General features: G+C 43.4%; 1 protein-coding gene across 1 annotated transcript in view; it reads left to right on the top strand.

Moving 5' to 3' along the window:
• The window catches only part of MYO16 (myosin XVI), a 545489-nt gene that overhangs the window by 438878 nt on the left and 83556 nt on the right, over positions 1 to 23055 (top strand). Inside the window, exon 28 of the mRNA XM_057532523.1 lies at positions 12565 to 12667. Within this exon, the coding sequence (XP_057388506.1) occupies positions 12565 to 12667 (103 nt within the window). The remainder of the gene's footprint in view (positions 1 to 12564; positions 12668 to 23055) is intronic.

Here is a 23055-nt window from a genome sequence, read left to right as displayed (position 1 = left end):
CACATTGTGGTAAAACACAACTTTCAAAAGGGGAAAATCATGACTGTCATACAAATGTGTTATGAACACCTATCAAAGATTTTATTCAGTTCCTTAGGTAAAGAGGAGACTAATAAGGTGCTAAAACCAGATCTGATTTACAAGTGAAGAATTTATTTACAGAGATTATATTCTCTAGGGGCAAAATTTATTTGCCCCGCCATGACGAACATCCTTTGTGTTGCTTTGGACAAAAACTATCTGCATGTCATCAGTTTCTATAGTTTAAGTTCTATCACAGCAGAGCTGCAAAATAGCTGAGTTAAAAGCAATCAAAGATTATACCTCTATAGAATTCGGTAATCACCAAGGGTCCACTGGACAATGCCCAGCATTCTTTTGAGAGGACATGCAAAGGCAAGACCATATCTTGTTCACCATTTTCCCCAGTATCCAGCAAAGTGTTGTACACACGTTAATCTTAATGGTAATTATCAAGAGAAGTGCTAGAAAAGCTAGAGATGATTAGAACCAGAACTTTTAAGTGTGTGCAATGCCAAAGGTGTATAGTATGTTACTGGACATGAAGAGACAGAGCATTTTGCATATTATTAATTCCTCCAGGGTTCTAGTCAATACTAACTTTAATCATGCCTTCTCTGAATTAAAACTTTCATTAGAGGCATCAGTACCTAATGGTGAGTGATACACTTAAATTTCCAAGATATCTCAAATAGCATGCATCTTACATCATTTGGACTTATCCAGCCAATATTTTCAAATAGTAATAATAAGTAGTCAATATTTAATATGAAAATTATGTGCACATCTTATTTTCCCTCAAAATATGGGTGTACTGGGTTCTAATTCAAAAATGTTAGTTACCCTTCACTATTTGTTATATCATTCAAGAGTAACATTATCTGTATTTAAAGTGTCTCATTAAGAGAGAAAAAAAATAGATGTTACATTTTTCCTTTTGATCCTATGTTCTTAAAAATGTTCATTCCTTGCATTTCTTGGCTCAAGATGACAACTCAGTTAACTGACATTAGAATTTACTGCTGCTAATTTTCCATGACTCACCACAATACAAATGTCAATTTTGTCTTTTTTTTTAGTTTCTCTTTTTCTTTTTTTAGTTTTCATATAATTTTTAAAGTTTATTTTCCATTTGCAGTTATTACAAAATATTGGCAATATTCCCAGTGCTATACAATACATCCTTGAGCCTATCTTATACCCAACAGTTTGTACCTCCCCTTTCCCCATGCCTACATTGCCCCTTCCCCCCACTGGTAAGAGTTTGTTCTCTATATCTGTGAATATGCTTCTTTTTTGTTATATTCAGTAGTTTGTTGTATTTTTTAGATTCCACATGTAAGTGATATCATATGGTATCTGTCTTCCTCCTTCTAACATTTTACGCAGCACAATACTTTCCAAATCCATCCATGTTACTGCAAATGGCAAAATTTCATGCTTTCTTGTGACTTAGTAATATTCCATTGTGTATATACACCACATCTTCTTTCTCCATGCATCTATCAGTGGACGCTAGGGTTGTTTCCATGTCTTTGCAATTGTAAATAGTGCTGCTGTGAACCTTGGGGTGCATGTATCTTTTCTAATTAATGGTTTTGTGTTTTTTGGATGTATACCCAGGAGTGGAACTGCTGGGTCATATGGTAGTTCTGTTCTTAGTTTTCTGAGAAACTTCCATACTGTTTTCTGTAGTGGCTGCACCAATTTACATTCCCACCAACAGTGCACAAGGGTCCCCTTTCCTCCGCATCCTCACCAACATTTGTTATTTGTAGACTTTTTGCTGCTAGCAGTTCTGACAGATGTGAGGTGATACCTCGTTGTGATTTTGATTTGCGTTTCCCTGTTGATTAGCAATGTTGAGCATCTTTTCATGTGCCTGCTGTCCATCTGCATTTCCTCTTTGGAAAAATGTAAGTATTGGACGACGGTATTTTAAAATTAATGCTTTCGGTGTGGTATTTACATACAATGGAATATATTATTCAGCCTTAAAAATGAAGGAAGTTCTGCCATTTGTGAGAACATGGATGAACCTGGAGGACATGATGCTAAGTGAAATAAGCCAGACACAAAAAGACAAATACTGTATGATCTCACTTATGTGTGGCTCTAAAATAGTCAAAATCATAGCAACAGGGAGTGGAAGGGTGGTTTCCAGGGGGTGGGGGGAGGGGAAAACAAGGAGGTGATGGTCAAAGAGTACAAAGTTTCAGTTCTGCAAGATGAGCAAGTCCTAGAGGTCTGCCGTACAGCACTGTGTCTATAGTTATCAGTACCGTATTGTTATCTTAAGAATTTGCTAAGAGGGTAAATCTTATGTAAGTGTGCTTATCACAGATAAATGAGTAAATAAATAAAAATAAAGAAGGCAGAAGGAAACTTTTGGAGGTGATAGTTATGTTTATGGCATTGATAGTGGTGATGGTTTCACAGAGGTACAGTTATTTCCACACTCATCCAGTTGAATGCATTAAATATGGACACACCTCAATAAAGCATTTTTAAAAATAATGAATACTTTCCAAAATTAACAAACATTATTGGGTTCAGATACTGAACACCAACTCTTCATTCAGCTCTTGTCACACATTTTCAAAAGTAGACCTTCAGAAGAAAATTTCATCACTGTGCAAATCGGGAGATCTAGTTTCAGTGCCAGGCTGTTCCCTCAGAGATCATAATAGTTTCATTCTTCTTCATGATCTGCTAACCAATTATAATAACGATGATATTCAGAATAGCAGGTTCCTATGGTTGTAAGTAACTCAATTCAGTATCTGAAATTGACATAAACATATTGAAATCATAAAATAACTGGCATTAGCCACCAATCTTCATAAAATGTTTTAGCCATTTACCTGGAGAAGAAGTGTCTTCTGTGTTTAGTAGGGAGAGAAAACACTGGAACAACCAATATTTCCAACAAATAAATCAACCTGCCTTGGTTTCCTGTTCCTACTCAAAGATAGGAGGTCAGACTAACCCCAGTGGATATTTGGTTAGGGAGCAAATTGCTTTAGGAACCGGATAATTTTACTGAAACCACAAAGCTTAGAGAGGGCTCTCATTTAGGCTTAAACAACAAATGAACAGCTGTTCTTTTCAGTTTAAGGAAACAAGCTGTTCTTGTACCTGATAAATACAGGCTATGGCTCAGCCAGTAAATTCTGCAAAGTGTGGAGGGGGAAGGATGGAGCACGTCAGCTTCAACGTCCTCACCGACTGCGCTAAGCATCTTCTTGGGCGTGTGTAACGGGATCTGCAAACAGCAGCATTGGGTCCTTCTCCTGCAACCGTTAGTTCAACTCCATCGCAGACTCAGTCCCCCGAGAGGGCCCAGCTTTAAATGTCCCCACAGTAGGTGGCCCTGCAGTGCTGTGCATGCAGGGATGGGATTTCTGTGTGTAAAAATATCCTCCAGTCCTATTAGAAGCAAGTACAACCCTGGCCAAGAAACAGGTTACCTGCTGCAAAGGCTGCTCAGGAAATGGAACTCTGTGTATATTTCACACCAGGACACTTTTAATTGAGTGTTTCACTTCCATCCATTTACTGAATAATTCGAATGTTCTTCCGTTGTAGAATTAAAATGAAATGGTGGGGTGGGCTTGAAGTAAGAGAACTGGAGAGCATTGTCATGTAAATTCTAGGCAGATGCTCTGAATTCATTTTTTATCTGCAGAGTGGTACTGGCTAATCCCAGAAGCCAAGGTAGAATTTCGCATTCTTTTTTATTATTCAACTCCCGTATTGTCTGGGATGAGAGCCTCCGGCTTAATTACATGAAGTGCCTGAATGAATGCCACACAATTAAGGCCGTATCTCCGGACAGTCTGCTTGGCCGCGGGCTCCGGAGTGAGATGCTTCCTAGGAAGTGACCGTGGTGTGAGTGGATTCGTTTCGGTTGTGGTCCTCGTCGGTACCCACCGCCTTCACCGTGCCGGCCGCTCACAGGCTGCAGCCGGTTGGCACATTAGCGGTCAGAGCCAAGGGAAACAGCACACCTTCGGTAGAACTCACACAGAATCATCCGGGGGTTTTCAGATGAAGGGTAAGAGGGCTTCTCCAGGGCCTCTCAGCTGGCCCAGGAAGTAGGGTCCAGGACCCCCCTCACTCTTCTGTATTATCTCCTTTCTCTTGCGTCTGCATCTCCACCAGCAGTGATGTAAAAGCCAGGCGCTGAGTTTGAATTTTGGATGCTGGGTTTTAGAGTCGTAACAGGTAAATGCCTAATAAATGTGGCTGTGATGACATTAAATAATAGCATAATAATGTCATTAAAATAACAGTCACAAAAGCAGCACCCCCCCCCCCCAGCATAATGAGGGAGGACGAGAAGGAGAGAGAGAAGGGGAACATCATCTCGACACAGGAGGCTTGGAATTTAAGGCAGTAGCAGGGAGTCTTGCTCTTTACATTTCCTGTCTTATTAGTAGTCCTCGTTTATACATTAATCTGTTTGAGGGTTACCTTCATCCTTTCAGGCTCAAAAACAAAAGGGGCAAGTATCTGTTTTTGTCCTATCTCTCGTACACATTTAGTAGGAGCCGTATTAGACTCAGAATTCTATAGCCTGGACTAAGAACCTAGCTTTGCTGTAAACTAACTTTTTGCAGTTATCATGTAATCTCTGTAAATGTCGTTCTGTGGTTGCTGTGAGAATTCAGTGATGATATGGACTGACTGATCATCATACCTGGAATCTTTAGGCACTGGATAACTCTTCCTTGGTGTTTCTCCCTTCCTTCCATCTCTCTCCCCACCTTGCTTCTCCCCTGACCCATTTTGAACTCCAGAGAATTGCATGTAGAAGTTAGGGATGACCCTCACCAAGCTAGTCACCCAGCCTCGGACAGAACTGTCACATGGGCGTGCAGCTCTGGGGTGACATCAGTGGGGCAGCTCTTCCACCACTACCGCCCACCACCCCCCCGCCCAGCAACTCTTCCCAAGGACTCTGCTCCTAGGGGGCTCTTGAACCAGGAAACCCATGGGAATGTGAAGAGCCACAGTGCCTTTGAATGGTGTAACCATTTTCTAAAGATGACAGCAGCCTATTTACCATCATTTGGAAAGAGAAGAGAACTGAGTCTTGCCCAGTGGCATGAGTGGTAGGTCTGGAATTGTTGTAGTAACGATGGAAAGACTTTTCCCCTTAATAGAGTCACATGTAGATCCTGAGGGGCTTAATGGTGGTCCCAACAGATGTAAAAGGAAACTCAAGACCAAATTCCAGTTCCAAACACTCCAGGAGACCCCAAGGCCATGGCAAAAGACAGCTAACATCCCCTTCCAGTTCTTCCTGTAAATATACAGGAAAAGGGGGTGCCTACTAAGGAGGGGATGTAGGTGAACCCACTGGAAACTGTGTCAGGCTGACGAGGGCACAGCAGGTGCAGAGAAATGTTGGTGGGGCAGAAGTGGCTTGATAGGCTTGATGCAGTGGAGCTGTGGGAAGCTGCTAGAAGATGAGCAGGTGCCTGTGATAAAGACTCCATGTGGTCCGCTGAGCAGCTCAGGCTTTGCTCTGCCGCGGAGGAGGTGGGCATGGGGGGTGGAGCAGAGCCCACCCATCACAGGACCGTCGGCTCCGGGGGCTAACACCCAGACCAACCGACAACCCTAGCTGGGATTTCTAAACCTTAAGAGTCACGGAAGAAGACAAAGAATGGGTAACACTGAACACAATGGATTTTTGTGTGAACTAGAGGATTTTGGACTCCTTCTCTTTGCTTTCGCATCCTTTTCTTTAAAAGGAAAAAAAAAAAGCGATCCTCTTTAGTTGAAAAGCACTTGTGCAAATCCTCTCTCTGTGTGTCTCATTTCTCCTTCCTGTCCTCCCCCCAACCTCCACGTTGAAATAGATTCTGTTTCTCTCTCAAGCCCACTTGTGCTCCTCCTGCTTCATACTTCTCACTATTTTCATGACGTATGTCAGCCCCGTTGCTAGGCAGCCGTTATGCTCCACCTACCACTCAGCATCCTGAATGCTGGAAATTAGCCCCAAATAGCTAGGAAATCACCCTTCTGCACCTGCACCGTGTTTACCGTGAGAGCAGGAATATGAAGAGTGCAATGACAGTCCAGGCAAGTTTGTGGAAGGGGTGAAATGCGTCCCTGTCGAACCATAGCCAGACGGCTACGTTCGTGCTACACGCCAGGTAGAGAAACCACACAGGGCCCTGTGGGAAAAGTTCAAGGGGATGGTTAGAGAAGACACTGTGTCCTCATCCTATCAGAACTAAACCTTAATGAGCGAGATAACCTGGAGGAAAACAGAAATACACAAAAATAAGCATGGATAGAATGTAGGGCTCGTAGATTTCTACAAGTGTTGCCTATATGGTCTGACCATTCTTCCTTGCCGCTGAAAAGCAAAACACCCCAAAGCTTTGCTTGATTCTATTTCATGCTCAAGCTGTTGACCTTTTCTTTATTTATGAACCTCGAGATCCCAGTTCTTGCACTTCTCCACCATCTGCTAATGTCTTGATGCCGTAGGATTCTGGTTTCTTCTGGACATTGTCTCAAGTCCTCAATCACAAATCCAGCAGCCCCTTGTCAGTGCTGACATGCTTGAACGTCTCCACAAGGGTTAGTGCTGTGGACCCCATCTCACGCTCTGCCTTCCCTGGGCTGCTCTGAAATCACACAATCCCAGCCCCACCTGCCCCTTCCCCCCTCCTCCCGCACCTGCCTTCACCTGCTGTCTCTCTCCATCTTTCCTCCGATGGAGAGCTGCCTCCATGCTCCATTTTCCTCTTTCTGTGGATTATCCAGGCCTTTCTCAGGTAGAAGGAGGTTAACGGGAATCCTCAAACATTCTTTTGTTATTCTCAAATAAGTAATTAAAATATGTCCCTAATAAGAGAAATGTCATCAGGTCTTGAAATAAGAGAACCACATCTTTCTGGAGATATCATTTTAGCCAGAAAAAGGCACGTGTAGTATTTGAGCATGTGCAGTGAAATCAGAACCCATCTTGGTGACCAGTGCATTTCTTGGCAGAGTATCTGGCTTGTAATAGGTGCTCAAAGAATGTTTGCTGAATAGAATTCAATTTTAAGTGGTTTCGGGATTGAAGCTGTAACAACAGAATTTTCTTTGAGAATGAAGAGATGAAGTCAATATTCAGCAAACAGAAACAATTTCAAAGAAGTTGCATCTAAGTTTTTTTTTTTTAAAGCATTGGCTTAATATATATCCCTTGCATCTTTCTAAGGCAATGATTCTACAATTTCATGATAGTCAACTAAGAGTCACTACAATGTTTAACCAGATGTCTGCGGTCACTGCATAAGCCCTTTTTTTTGTCTCTGGGACTATGAGGGGTAGAATGTCAAGGTTCTCCTTGAAACTAGAAGGAACAACCACTTTTGAAAAGAGGAATATTTAATTCATCACTTTCCTTAGGTTCTATTGTACTTTACATTTCTTAATTGTTAGCTTTTTCTCTGCTACTTCAACTTCAATCTACCCATCTTAGAATACAGAGACCCCAAAATGAAAAGGACCAGTGATGTGGTTCTTTCACTTATAATTTTGTAAGGTGTGGTCATGTCTGTTATTCTTTTATTGTCATCATATTCTTGATTCTGTGAGTGCACTGAGGAGAGGTTTCATGAATCCTTGATGTAGAAAGAGCACTTAATGACGAGTGTGTGTGTTATAGAATTTTTCAGTAACTATCATGGAACTTGCTGGGAAACCCCACACTTATATATTGGCAACTTAAGATGTAGACTGGCAGGAAGGGGAGGATGAAAGTCGTCAGAGATATGTTCACAAGAGAAGTGAGGCAAATGGGGCATCTAACACAGTTATAGGTTTCAACTGTGTTACCCCGAGTAACAGAGAACCCTGAGTATTCAGAACCGTAATGGAAAGAGAACCAGTTTCCCTCATGGTCAGTACTGTCCTGTTCGGTGAGACAGAAGGTCGTGACAGAGAAGAGACTGACCCCGGCTGAGGAATTGACAACCAGGGAGGCACTAGGTCTGGTTCGGGGGTGTTGGTGACATTGGTCTATAGCTCCTTTGGGAGTTTCACCTCCACTCCCCGTTTCTGGTTCTCCTGAGTTGCACTGACTGTTTCCTTCCATTTATGCAGCATTGGCCCAGGGAAATAACTACTCTTGCCAGACTACTCCATCTCAGTAAATGTCAACTTCATCCTCAGTCTCCTAGGTCAAGAAACTTGACGTCATGCTCTCTTCCCTTCACATCCGCATCAGTGCACTGGGAAATCCTATTGGATCTGCCTCAAATGTGGACAGAGTTCAACCAATTCCTACCATTCCCGTTGCTTCCATCCTGGGCTGTGGGAAGAGCGTCCAGAGGGTCTCCCCAGCCCCCCACTTGTTCCCTCTGCCTGCTCTCAGCCTCACAGCTGTGACGATTCTTTAAATGTCAAGTGATGTGACTCGTCTGCTCAAAGCCTTGCTCGCCAGAACTCTCAGAGTCAGAGCCAAAGTCCTTGGAGTCACCGGTGGGGTCTTCGTCCTCACCCTGTGTGGATACCACTGTGGGTCCATCTCCTCCATCTTTCCTCCCCCTTTTCTTCTCCAGCCATGCCTGCTTCCTTGATTCCCTAAGCAGGTACCATCCCACCCCAGGCTTCCAGACCCCATGCCCTCAATTTGGATCCCTGTTCCCCAGAGAGAGCCATGCCTCCTTCCTCACCAGCAGGTATCTGCTCACCCTGAAACCTTCCCTGCTTTAATTTTCTCCATCTCTCTTGTCGTATCTGACATCTGTCCTCATTTACATTTCTATTATCTCTCTCTCCATCATGGGATGTAAGGGGTATAAGGAGCTGTTTTGTTTCCTGCTGCATTCCCAATATCTATTTTGTGCTCAGTCAATATTGGTTGATTGATTGAATGAGCCCAAGTGCGTGAGCCACAGGACCCAGATTCTGGACGTGGAACTAGATGCCAATCATGCCCCTCATCCCAAACCAGGATGAGACAAGAGTGAGTCAGCTGGGAGAGTTAACGTTGACTTCTTAGAGTCGGCTGGTTTATCTGGGACGCAGGGCAGGTGTCAGCCTGAGGACAGGGAATCTTCAGTGGGTGGAGGTGACCACCTCTTGGGCAACAGAGGCCAGGAGGGTGTGGGGAATGAGAGCGAAGAATTCCCTTCTCCAGCCACACCAGCACTCTGAGGACCACGTGCAGCTCCAGGCTCGGGCTGGTTATTTCCATTTGGTCTGAAATTGAAGTTTCTATGAGATCATCCTTCAGTGCAGTGATGGGCCCGTGACACCACCCAGAGATGACACTCACATTCCAAAAGACAAGATGTTTTTAATTACACTAAAATAGAGTACCTCACCCTGTCTAAGATGACGTCTTTGTCTTTTCAGTTGAAATGTCAGAATTATACCATTTTAGGTGTCAAAAGAACAATATAAAATGAGAAAAAAAGGCACCAAGTGTTAAGATTTTTTGTTCTGACTTGTTAATACTGTATTCAGATACTTGAATTATGTGAATTCACTTCTTGGTGATAATTAGCAAAGTTCCAGAATGAGACAATTATAAAAGAATGAGAAGATAATTTGAGTGATTTCATTTCATTGTGTGACTCTGGGTAAGTGGTGGAAACGCACTGATTTTCCTGAGTGTTTGAATGAATCTGTATGTCATTATGAGTTTAGTTTACTGCTGAAGAAGAGCTCAGTCACCCAAAGGTCAGAGAACCCAGAGCTCTTAGCTCTGCATGTCCCGTAGGCTGGTGGTTACTGTGTGTTTCGCCATTTGGGACTTTGTTGCTCAACCTCATTCCTTTTCACTCTGGAACCACCTGGGGCCAGGGCTGCTTCCTTCCCACCTCGGCCGGAGCGATGGTGGTGGAGACATTGCCTCCGGAGTCAGGCTGCCCCAGGTTCAATCCCAGATGCTTTCACCATCTGTGTCAGGTCCCTAGGGCTGCCCTCACAAAGCACCACACACCGGGGGGCTGCGAACAACGCAGATGTACTTCTCACAGTTCTGGAGGCCAGAAGTCCAAAATCAGGGCATCACCCGGGCCCTGGCCCTCTGAGACTCTGGGTGGACTCCTTCCTTGCCTCTCTCGGCTTCGGGTGGTGGCCCTGCAGTCCTTACAGCTGTGTCACCTCCCTCCCCACCTCCATCGTCACGTGGTGTCCTCCCTGTGTCTCTGTGTTTACATGGCATTTTCTCTTCTTATAAGGACACCAGTCCTGTGGGATTAAGGCCCACCCTACTGACCTCCTCTTAACAGCATTACATCTTCTAAAACCCTATTCCCAAGTCAGGTCACATTCGCGTTTCTTTTGGGGAGACACAATTCAACATCATCTGTGTGAACTTGGGCAAGTGACTTAATTTCTGTGACCACCAACTTCTCACCATCAAAAGGAGATTATCATCTAAGCCCCCTGCATCTTGGAGGAGTGTGCGAGGCGACTTCTGAAAAGTCCCCTGCACTCATTCGGTGCTCGAGAAGTGTCATTCCCCATCCTCCACCCCCCCAGCCCAGTTTCTTCATTTATGCATACTTTCTACACGCATCGGCAATCGAGCAGACACCATGGGATGTGCAGAGATGACCCCGAGCCCTGGAGAAGCTCGCACACTTTGAGGACAGATAAAAATTAAATTATTGTTTATAACAGAACATAGAATTTGGGTCGCACACATGTGTGATACTGAGAGAGGGGAAGATTACCCGCTCGGTGCTTTGCCAAGGGCCTCACAGCAAATTTACTGCAAAGCTGGAACCTGAATCTGGGTTTAGATCCCCAATCCAGTTTCTCTCCTATTCAGACACATTGCACGATTATATCAGTTATCACCTTTGAACCACTTACACATTATAACACATAATCCCTGTTTGCCCACTGAAGCCCTGATGTCATGTACCAGCATCTTTTGGGGATGCCCGTCACCGTCAGTTGGTCCCTCCGCTACCCCCACACACTCTCCTCCCGGTTCCCGGCCTTCCGCACACTGCTGGGTAGAAAATCATGTTCTTGCCTCTTATCAAAAAAAAAAAAAAAATCACTGAATACTTCCATCATCCATAGATCATTTCAGACCATTCGGTGTGATCAAAATGATGAGCAAGATTTTTCAGAGCCGTGCCTCTAGCACTACAATTCATGTTCAGTCTCTGTTGCTTGCTATTTTTACCCCCTCCTGCACCCTGAGTTGATACATGAGCGAAGATCTATGTGGTGCTGATGAAGCCGTATTTATTTTGTCTGACTCATGGCTAGCAATATCATGACAACTCTCAGTCCAGGACAAATAATATGGTAAGTTTTCAGTGACAGTGCAAAAAGGATTTTAGAGGGGAAATGAAAGTCTGCTACTGAAAAAGTCACACAGGTGTATTTTCTCAGTATTTATGTTATACCCCAGACCCACAGTTCCTGCTGCGCTTTCCCCTCCAACCTCGCTTCTCTACTGCACTTGCAGAAATAAAGAGGTGCGGTGGCCGCCAGTGGGACACGTCCAGCCCTCTCAGTGCTCAGCTGGATGGGGGTGGTGAGCCGGGTGTGTAGGCGACACACCGCCTTCCTTAGATGCCCTCAGGAAACAAAGGACTCATTTGAGAAGATGCCAAATTTGCTGCAACAAACTTTAGATGAAAAGCTAATCTATTTTACAGAAAATAACAGAAAACTTAGGTGATTTAATTATCACCATTGAGTTCCCAGGGCAGCCCAACGTGAGGAGCATAAACACACCAGATGCAGTTAGATTTTTTTCTCGCTTCCCCTGTCTCTCCCCCTCCCCCTCTTCCCCCTCCCCCTCCTGCTCTTCCCCCTTCTCCTCCGCCTCCTCCTCCTAATGTGGTTTGGCTTCATGTCAGACTAAATGCCGTTAAGTGCAAATGAAAATTTCACATAGATTTTTTTTTTTAATGGGTCATATAATTTTGAAAGGCATTTTTTTTAGAAACCCATAGGAAAACTTTATATAGTCATGAATTTCAGCCAAAGAGTGAAATTTAATTATTCTGAGGAACTTTCCAAAAATAAAATGTCCTTCTAGAAGATTTAAAATACTCAGTATCTACTCAATGGGGAGGAAGCTTCTCTACCTCTCACTTAAATAAAACTTTTGGGTGTTTTGGTGTCCCTTTATTACAGATACTAACTACCTCTAGATTCACTCTCAAACACTAACAGAGAATGTTGGAATACCTTAAAAGGTGTATTTTAAGAGTATTCTAAAAATTTAAATGAGAACTAATAGATTCATATTCTTCCTCTTCGAAGTTTCTTTTGATAAAGGGTTTGCATCACTCCTGATAATATTAAAGATACATTACAGGATTGAGAGATATATTTGGTTCCTTTTAAAATCATTTTCCTTGTAAAGGATAAGGGCTCTTTCCTAGTGGTCCAATGTGAAATGCACAATGGATGGAGATTTGGGGGCACGTGGGATAAAGTAAGAATGGGAAAAGTTTCAGAAACAGGGTAACAAAGGCAACCCTGTTGAAGATAATCCTTTGATGACCAATTCAGTCATGGCTTTCCTGTCTCCACTGCTCTTTGCAGGTATAAGCCCTTGGCGGAGACCCTCCCGGACGACAAGAGGATGCTGCCGGCCGAGGAGAGATGCCGGCTGGCTCTGCAGCAGTGCCCGTTACCAGGCTGGCAGGTGGGTGACCTACAAGCTCCTACCAGAGCAGTTAGCGTTTCCAGTAGGTGAGCCGAGTCCCCACGGGGAGCTGCCCCCGTCTCACTGGCAAAAACAAACTGCTGTGATGTGTTTGGCAAAGAGAGATGCCAAGTGTAGTCCCTGGAAACATATCAGTCCTTCTGATTCACCCGTTTCGTCAGCAAACCCAGGATGAAGGAAGCTCGGAGCCTCTGTTTACAGCGTGGGGAGAAGTCCGGAAACCCCACTAAGTGTGCCCACATCCCAGACCCCAGTGCTGGTACCAGAGCTTTCTGGAGTGTCTAAAAGAGAGCAGAAGTCAGAGGAGCCAAAACGGGGGGGATTGGAAGAGCCCAGGGGTCTGCTGGAGGGATACCCAGGCTTCCAGAAGGAGGAAGGAACAGGAGACGGAATCGCAGGGAGATGCTCCCCAGAGACACAAGGGCACAGTTTGGATTTTGTTTAATCCCTGAAGCAACTCAGAATGCCACCGTGACTAGGGTTAGGAAGAGAAAGAGGAATTTGAAAAGTAAAAGAACTGAGAAGGTAATGTTAGAGCAATAACAGGAAACAGAATAGAGTCTGCGACACCACGAATTATTGCAAGTTCCTAGGTACAAAACATCTGAAAGTGCATTGGTGGCAGAGAGCTTGGTGGCCAATAGCTTTTTCAAAAAAATAACCATTACTGGAAAGCAGACATAAATCTCATTCTTTAAAAATGAGAGGGAGATAGAGCATCTTCAAGTGAAAATGGATGATAGTTGATGAGGCCAGAAAAGAGTACTTTAGTGCAGAAATGACATGAAGAGAAGGTTCAGAATTGCTGATGTGTCTGAAAGGGGCCCCGTGTGGGTCAGACAGGTATTGAATCCTGGATTGACGCGAACACCCTTATCCGTCTCTGATGAAGAAATAAGAACCTCGCATTTTAGCATCGGTGAGTAACGTTTTCATCGTCTGTGCCACCCAACCTCTTTCTTGATGATCCTTTCCCCTGTTCTTTCCTTTTTCTACCTAATAATGGAGTTAAGCTTTAAATAGCGGTCTGAAGGAGGGCGCTCACACAGTCGGTAGTAGGCATGAACGCACATTCGTGCCAAAAAGATTGGATAAAAAAAGGAGGAAAGAGGACTTGCTAACACAGAGTGATGTCAGCTAGCCCCGCTTCAGTCAGTGGCATAAGATGTGGGCTCACATGCAGAATTGTTCAACAAGCCTGTAGGCGGTGAAGTTATTTCAACTGACTCATTGTCAGAACTTTTAAGCCAGTACCTGAACAGTAGTGTTTCCTGAATATAGAACACGAAGATTTTCTCGTTGCATTTTGTTCTTTAAAAAAACACAGATAGAATAATTTACTTTATTAATGTTGAGAAAGAAGGTTGACTTGTCAAGACAAAGTGAGGGAATCTGGGAGAATTCTTCCACTGAGAGAGCGACTGGCAGGGACCATAACACCTGACCAGCCATCGTTCCTCCGAGACACCTGTGTAGAGTGTGAGGTGAGACCCGAGGCGGCAGGGTGGTGGGGAGCAACCCAATGCAGGCTGGCAGCTGTCCCTCGCCCACGTGTGCTGGGACACTTGACAGTGCAGCTGGGGACGGTATGACACTGAATCCCACATACATTGGGACTTTGAAAAAGTGCATCAAAATAAAAAATGCGGAAGAGTTCCCATTTCATTACACTAGTTTATTTTCCCGCACTCTTTATCTCCCCAAAGGAGGCCAAAAATACAAGACAAAGAAAAAAAAGCAATGTATTTATTTGCTGATCATGTTTGCTTATGCGTTCCCTATTGAATAGTTAGGAAAGACAGCTTTCTCCAGCTTCTCTAAGATGTAACCTTTCATATACTTTATGCTATAAGACAAATCATTGACTTCACAGAAATAAAGCTTATTCATGTTTCACTCTTGTGCTAGTCAAACAGCAAATGAATTTTTTAAAAAAATTATTCATTTCTGACCTAGAAAGGCAGACCCCTCAGTTTCAGAAACAAAGCATTTGTTCGAAATGCGGTGATAGTTACAGGCAGAGTTGTTACCACTCTCTTCTGGGAGGTTAATGAGGACGAGGGTTAAATAGGAGCTGTTTGAAGCAGCAGCAGGTCCTAACGGATGGTTCTTGTATAGGCAGCCTTATCCTCAACCTGCTGAGTCCAACGTACATTTCTGGGAAGCCGCCCGTGTTCATCCTCTGGCTGTGAGTGGTTAGCGTGAGATTAACAGCTATTCTTCTCCAAGTTGTTTAGAAACGATGCTAGAACATAAAGGGACTGGAATCATCCTTTGCTGTGTGAATCTGCATAGAGTGTTAGCTAGAAATTCAGTTCTCTTAGCTAAAAATAGGATCCTTTAATTGTGGCTCTGATGGGTCTTGGGGATCTTGTGAGATTGCTTCCTTTCTCCCAGACACTGATCAGAGCCTGTGCAGGAAAGCCTCTGCATCATCAGTAGCGGGATTCTAGCCCCGTTGTTCCTGTTCTTTTGCACGTTACAGCGATTCCATCAGTGGTGCTGAACACCGGGATTTCCTTCTGTTTCAGTCGAGGAGAGACGTCTTCCCTTCGGTGTTGTGCGTTTGTTTACCAATCCATGTGCGCTGTTTATTGTTTATGTAGCCGTGGTTTGAAGTCAGTATGTGAGGCACTGGAAATCCTGATATTTCAGAAGTAACGATTCCTCTCATCCTTGGAATTTGTTACAACTATTTGTAGGGGTTTTTTGTTCTGTTTTGTTTTGTTTGCTTTATTTGAGTTAAGCCCTATAACAATTCCATGCAGAAGAAGGAAGGTAGGCAGTGAACAGGAATGACCTCATTTCAGACATGAGAAGGTCGTCTTAGAGCGAGGCATACTGATCAAAATACAAGGTGCGGCGAATATTTCGTTTCGGTGGGGAGGCCCCTTTGCTGGGACCAGACCCGGGTCTTCTGTGCTGTGTTCTTTCCACTGCACTCGCCTCGATCTGTATCTTTTCATGTAGGCACCGAAAGTCCCTTTCCTCAGACTACAGAACTTGAAAGGCATGGATTATGCATCCCGGCCTGAGCTTCGATCAGAGGCTCTGGTAGGTTCATTTATGAGTCGGAGCAGATTGCTTCCTGTAGTTAGTGTCTTTTTTCTGTTTCTGATTCGCCCAGTAGATGCAGGAAAAACAAGCCGGCTGCTTCCCTTTGCTGGCGATTCTGATCGGAATGTTTCTTATGCAACCGTCAGCCCACCGACCCTTCAGCAGCCAGGGCTTTTGGAGGCTAGGTCCCGACTGCGTTTTGCAAAGAAAAGGAGGAGAAGGAGAAAGGGAGAAAAGAAGGAATTGGCCTCAAGGGAAGAAGCGTTTGACTCTGTCCAGTGTTTAATGTTAGCTCTAGTCTGAGAGTGGAGACCTAGATGCTCCGGGCGTCCGGAGGAAACAGCAGGTGTGGCGACGATTCTCAGCCCAGATGCGAGTCTAGGGGACGCTCGCCTCGTGTTCACCCCTCGGGCGAAGGCAGGTGGAGGACAGCCCTGCTAAAGCGTGCGGGTTGCCAGCTTTGCTCGCGACCAAGTCCCCCCCTCCCTGTCCTCCGCTTGTCCTCCCTCCTGAGGTTGCCCACCTTCGACCAAGTTGCTGCCTGTCTGTCCTCCACCATCCGAGGGGGCCGCGGCTGCCCGGTTTGCTGCTCTGTCTCCAGCACCGGTGACGGAAAGATGCAGGCGGACACTCTGTGCAGATTTGCAGGGCCAACAAATGAGTCTGTGTCCGTAAGAAGCCACCAAACCTACGCTATAGTTTAGAGACGAGTATACACAGACGTACACGAACTTTTAAAACCTGGAACAATTCACAGAATCCTAACAGTACTAATATCTGGGGAATGGTTTTGGAATGAGAATCAAATGGAATTTTTAGCTTGTATCTATGTTTAGAAGGTACACGTATCTATGCATTACTCCTGTAATTGCAAATGACTTTTAAAATTTGTAGCCACTCCCTAAGTACAGTTTAAGTGGAATATTGTGTAGGGTCAGCTTAATTATTTTAAGCTTTTATGAAAAAAACGGTAAATCACACTGACCGTGCTTTCCCTAAAGCATTTTTGTTTCCAAATAATAATTAACCTGTTGCGTAATTTACACCACCGGCCCTTTCTTCTCAAAGGCATCTTCACAGGATTCGAACTGGTCCCCACAAGTTTGGGCTGACTCACGCAGGCCATTACTCCCTTTACATACTCAGCCTCACTGCTTTAACAGAAGGGGGTTTTAATTTGACGAAAAGTGAAGAAAAATCATATGAGGTAGTGATGGCTGGCAAAGCATCCTGTTTGGTGATGGTTTCTTGTTCATGCTGATGAAATGACATATTTTAAAAATACGCTGGACGAATCAGAGCTTTATCCTTATTTCAAGGCAGAATTTAAGTTGCTCAAAAAGAAATAGAAGGTTCTTGAAATGATTTGATTGACTCTACATGACTGCCTTCCAGGACTGTATTCTGTCTCACCAGAGGTATTTTTCTTTATGAGACAAAGAGTCCGTGGAGTACTTCGTTTGTGGTGAAAAAAAAATCTAAACAGCTTGAAAACAAGTTAAGCTGCTAGTTATTAACCTTCTACTATTTGGTGTTTTTAAAATTATTCAAGTATTTCATTTATTTAAATATATACATTTTTAATTCAGTCCCACTTTAAAAGGTAACTTTAAAAATAATCCCTCCGGACTGTGTACATTTAATCAAACACTTTCTGCCCTGATTTTCCCCAGCCATAGACCAGTGACCAGCAGGCACTTCGGCTCACGTGAAACATGCTTGTTTTGCCATGTTATGTCATTTATATAAAGGGAAAACTTTTGAAACTAATTCTAAGTGGAAAAATAAATGGTATCATCTGATTTTCACACATTTTATATGAATCAACTGGTTAGAGGATGCTTTCTTCTGTGTAGTTATTTGAATGCTATATTCATTTTAAAGCCATCTGGAGGGTGACGAAGAGAGAAACAAATCTGTTAGAGCCCGTTCACGGGTGCCAGGGGTGCTGTGCAGCCCCCAGCACTGGTAGGGCCCAGGGGGAGCCGGGCTGGGGGATGGCTGACCCCCACTTAGCAAGGCTTCCACAGGGATAGGTTGCACTGTCGTTCCAGACTTTTCTAGAACTTTGGGGTGAGAGGAGCTTTGCGGACAAGCAGAGTGTCCTGTGTGACACCTGTTGCAGGAGAGCGTGGAAGGAGAAATTTCGATGATAACCTGAGAGGGACTTGACGTTTCCTCTAAGGCTGTACGAATGGGGGGGTCAGACACGGGAAGGCTGCCGGTGACTCGCTCAAGATGGTACAGACAGGAAGTAAGAAACGCAGTTAGAACTTTAACTTGATCTCAACTACCCACCTGATATGATTCCTACTCCTTGTGTGCGTGAGAGAGAGAGAAAGGAAGAGAGGCTCTGAAGGAAGTAACAAAGGGCAGACTCCACAGTCAATGAAATATACGTTTCCTGTTTGTGCTTATTCACTAACAGAAACAATTACAGGCCTTCCCTGGCGCTACCACTGCAGGAGGCACGGGTTCGATCCCTGGTCAGGGAACTAAGATCCCACATGCCAAGTGGCGTGGCCAAAACCATAAATTAATTAATTAAAAAACAATTACAATAATTATTTTCTTCATCATCATCCTCTAATGTAATTTTCATTCCTTATATCTTCTCAAGTAAGGCATGACCTACATTCCACTGCATGTCTCTCTAAAATATACGGCCTTGGAAGGATTCACTCTGACAGTACTAAGAATTGCAAGATTAACATAACATTAAATAAAATCATTGGATGAAGGAGTAATTAATTCATTAATCTGAAATAGTCCAGTAGAGAAAAGATAATAAAAGTAAGAGCAGGACACTGTTAAAAGTTTTAAACATGCTCTACTTTCTTTACATCTTTGAAGATGAGACCATTGTATAAGGGCCCTTGGCTCTTATTAGCACAATAAATTAATGGTTTATAGCCTTTGTTTTATTACTCGAGGGGCACTTCATAAATCAACCATAAGTTCAAGCTAGAAAATAGCCTATAAAATTACTCTTTCTCTCATATTCCTCCTCTTTCTCTGGCATTATTAATGTTGAAAATAATAAAAATTAGGGATCTAAGAGTATCTCTTGGTACTATGTTCATTGTGACTGGGAAGTACTATATATATGCACGTATATGTGTTTCCTTTTTTCTCGTGTACTAAACACGTACATATACACATATATATGAATATAATTTTGTTATAGTGTCCAATCTTTATAAGAAACTTGAAAATTAGAGAAGAAAATATAGATCACCCACAACTGAACTTCCTAAAGATAATTACTCCAAACTCTTGGTGCATATTCACTCAGTTTTTAAAAATAACATTACAGATGTTTGATTCTTGGACAGTATGTCTCCCTTTTCACTCTGAACTTTATTGAGGATAAATATTACATCTCTTTTTTTCTTATATATTTTCACACACACGTGTGTGTGTGTGTGTGTGTGTGTGTGTGTTTCAGGATCACATCTCCTGGGGTCTGGGTCATAGTAGACAATCAGTGTTTGTTAAATGAATGAACGAACGAACCTCCTACCTATTATCACGTTTCTTTTGGAAAGGAAAGTATCCACAATCGAGTCTGGCTGATATGTGTGATAGTTTCTTTTTTAAAGTCATTTTATGTTTTCCCTCTCAGCCTCATTAAGCAAAAGGTTTAGTGCAATATCTGGCACTCAACCATTGCTAAGTGAGAACAGGGTATGCCTATGGCTAATGCAATTTTCAGGTCTTAGGAATCAATCTACTTTCTTCTAACTCCAGGTCAACAAGCCTTACTGAGCACCGTTTGTGTCCTGAAATTCCACAGGCAGTTGTGATGCAATGTTAAGGAGGAATGGCCTGTCCCCCTCACGGGGGTCTTACAGTCTAGTCTGGGGGGGGGATGGGAGGGTGTACCATGAGCAGTAAATGAATAAATAATTACAGGTTAGGGTCCTGTAACTCCTCACTGGGAGGGAACCAGGGTGGACACCGTGATGGCGAATCCCAGGGTCCCTAGCTCAGGTGGGCGGGGATCATAACGGGCATCTCCACAGCCACCACGTTCAGGCGGAGACCTGAGGGCTGGAAAGGAACCGGTCACGTGATGGGGCGGGAAGCAGGGTGGGGCGGGAGCCCTCTGTGCGGTCCCGAGGGGAGGGCAGCCCAAGAGAAGAAAGCTTATGGGAGCAGGATGGTGGAGCCCCGAACACCCACCGGTGACAAGGGGAGAGACCACACTGTGGGGCAGTGTTTCTCAGCCTTTGTTATTTCACTGTCGCTCCCCTGCATGGAAAAAAATGAATGAGAGAATAGGACTGGGGGACACAATCTTAGCTGTTACAATGGTTTGTGGCCCCTCAAGGACCAATCTTCCTGGACAATCTTCCTGGCTCTTGACAACTACTGAAAGAGTGGCAGTCCTGCCTTTGCCTGATCCAGGTCCATCTCTCCTGCGTCAGTCTAGTCTTCCCCACTCCAGATTGATGTCGTCACTCAATAAGCCCTTATTAAGCACCTGTTGTATGCCACAAATCTTGTCATAGCTAAGGGGGGTTTTGCCCATCAGGAGCCAATGTCACCCTCTGAGGCAGAATCCACCTTGCTGAGAATGGATGCTTAGAGGGATGCAGGGGGACTTGTATGAGCAAAGCACAGCGTTCTACTTCAAGTTCAACGTGAAACCATGGATGAGCTTTAAGGAGGGTGTCAACATGATCTGATTTAGGCTTTAAACATGAAAAAACATATCATTGGAAAGCAAGACTAGAGCTGGGAAGCCAGGCAGTAAACTTAAGGTGGTAACCTACATGAGACAGAGCAGGGGTAGATGGACAGAGAGGGTAGCTGAGGCGGAGAAGGGACGGAACTTCACAGGGACCTTCAATCAACAGTCTTATCACATTTAACTGACTCAAAGAGTGAACTCTCTTTTAAAACCAGCACATAAGTTTAGGTCAGGAATATGCTCAAGCTCTTTTTTTTTTTTTTTTTAACATCTTTATTGGAGTATAATTGCTTTACAATGGTGTGTTAGTTTCTGCTTTATAACAAAGTGAATCAGTTATACATATACATATGTTCCCATATCTCTTCCCTCTTGCATCTTCTTCCCTCCCACCCTCCCTATCCCACTCCTCTAGGTGGTCCCAAAGCACCGAGCTGATCTCCCTGTGCTATGTGGTTGCTTCCCACTAGCTATCTATTTTACGTTTGGTAGTGTATATGTGTCCATGCCACTCTCTCACTTTGTCACAGCTTACCCTTCCCCTTCCCCATATCCTCAAGTCCACTCTCTAGTAGGTCTGTGTCTTTATTCCCATCTTACCACTAGGTTCTTCATGACCTTTTTTTTTTTCCCTTAGATTCCATATATATGTGTTAGCATACTGTATTTGTTTTTCTCTTTCTGACTTACTTCACTCTGTATGACAGACTCTAACTCCATCCACCTCACTACAAATAACTCAATTTTGTTTCTTTTTATGGCTGAGTAATATTCCATTGTAAGCTCTTATGTGCAGGTGTGAATTTGCTGCACAAAATAGGTGTGGAGCTCCAAAAGATGGGAAAGACCATATGATATTGCTTATATGTGGAATCTAAAAAAAAAAAAAAAAAAAAAAAAAGGTACAAATGAACTTATTTACAAAACAGAGATAGAGTCACAGATGTAGAAAACAAACTTATGGTTCCCAGGGGGGAAAGGGAGGGAGTAGTGTGTATATTGACATATACACACTACTATATATAAAATAGATAACTAATAAGGACCTACTGTATAGCACAGGGAACTCTACTCAATACTCTGTAATGGCCTATACAGGAAAAGAATCTACAAAAAGAGTGGATACATGTATACGTATAACTGATTGACTTTGCTGTACACCTGAAACTAACACAGCATTGTAAATCAACTCTACTCCAATAAAAATTATAAAAAAAAGATGGAAAGGACCTGGCCCTATTGGAGTTGAAAGCAGAAGACAGTTCACAAAAATAAACATAGATGAGTCTCGAAGCAAACATGAACACCACAGAACATTAGAAAAGCTAGGTAATATTTTAAAAATCTAAAAATACTCTTAAAGAAGAACAATATAAAATCACATGATCAGGGTGAAGGGCTATGAGGATTCATATTTTTAGAAGTAAAGCAAACCTCAAAGTACGTAAATGGCAGTAACGTGGCTGTTGCTGATGGTGGCGATGCTCCCTGAGTCGGTGTCTGTACACACCCCGGTGAGGACAACGGCTCTGATGGTGTTTACGCTGCTGTTAATCATTTATGACGTCACATTCCACAGGGCAGGTGAATATTACTGACATTATTGAGCCCGTTTTGTTAAAAAGACAGACTAAAGGTGCTCCTTCAGTGAATCCATTAACTTATCCAGTGCACTTTCCTCTGTGATTTTGGAGCTAATCAGCCTCGTCTGGGTTTGGCACTGGTTTGCTTTTCACAATGTGTCGCTATGGGGTGAAGAGATCTGTTTTTTCTGTTAAGCACTCTTGACCATATTGGTACGATTTCCATAATGAAATAATACATAGGATCACATAGTGCGTAATTCACTCGTAAGCACAAAATAGTAGTTTTTATTCATCACCGCTTGCTGTACAGGTCATACTGTTCTAGGTGAGAGTAATTAATTTTTCTTAACCTGTAATTATATGTAATTCGAGCCAAACCACTTTCTTCAAATACCAGAAGATACAGTACTCTTTTAGATGTGTGTAGCTGTAATTATCTTTTCTGCGTTGAAGTTAAACTTCAAGAATAGTCTATTTATAACAAAGAGAAAAGAACTTGTATTTTAGTACAAATGTATCCTTTGAGGATGTTTAAAAGTACATTCAGAGCCAGACTGAACATTAGAATATTTATATTTAGTAGTTTTTCAAAGCCACCATGAAAATGTAAAATCTTGAAGTATTATTAATAAATATAAATATGCAAAATAGTGGTCTTCTGTAGAAACTTAAGGAATCCAAGAAGCAAACGGGGGAAATATGTGAATTCAGCCTGGAAAAGATGGCTTTTAGTTAAATGGTTGTTTTACTGAGCTTCCTCAAAGGATAAAGCAGATTCTGTCCATCCCTGTGGTCCTAGAGGGACCTGGTATTAGGAAGGCCCTAGGCACATGTTTGATTTATGACTGGAGGGATGGAGGGGTGGATAGATAGAAGGATGGAGGGATGGATGGAAGGATGGAGGAATGAAGGGGGGGATGGAGGAATGGAAGGATGGATGGAGGAATGGAAGGATGGAGGGATGGAAGGATGGATGGAGGGATGGAAGGATGGATGGAGGGATGTAGGGACAGATGGGTAGATGGATG

The sequence above is a fragment of the Balaenoptera acutorostrata genome, chromosome 18, assembly GCF_949987535.1.
Source record: "Balaenoptera acutorostrata chromosome 18, mBalAcu1.1, whole genome shotgun sequence".
Taxonomy (NCBI): domain Eukaryota; kingdom Metazoa; phylum Chordata; class Mammalia; order Artiodactyla; family Balaenopteridae; genus Balaenoptera; species Balaenoptera acutorostrata.
This window is presented reverse-complemented; position numbering and strand designations above follow the sequence as displayed.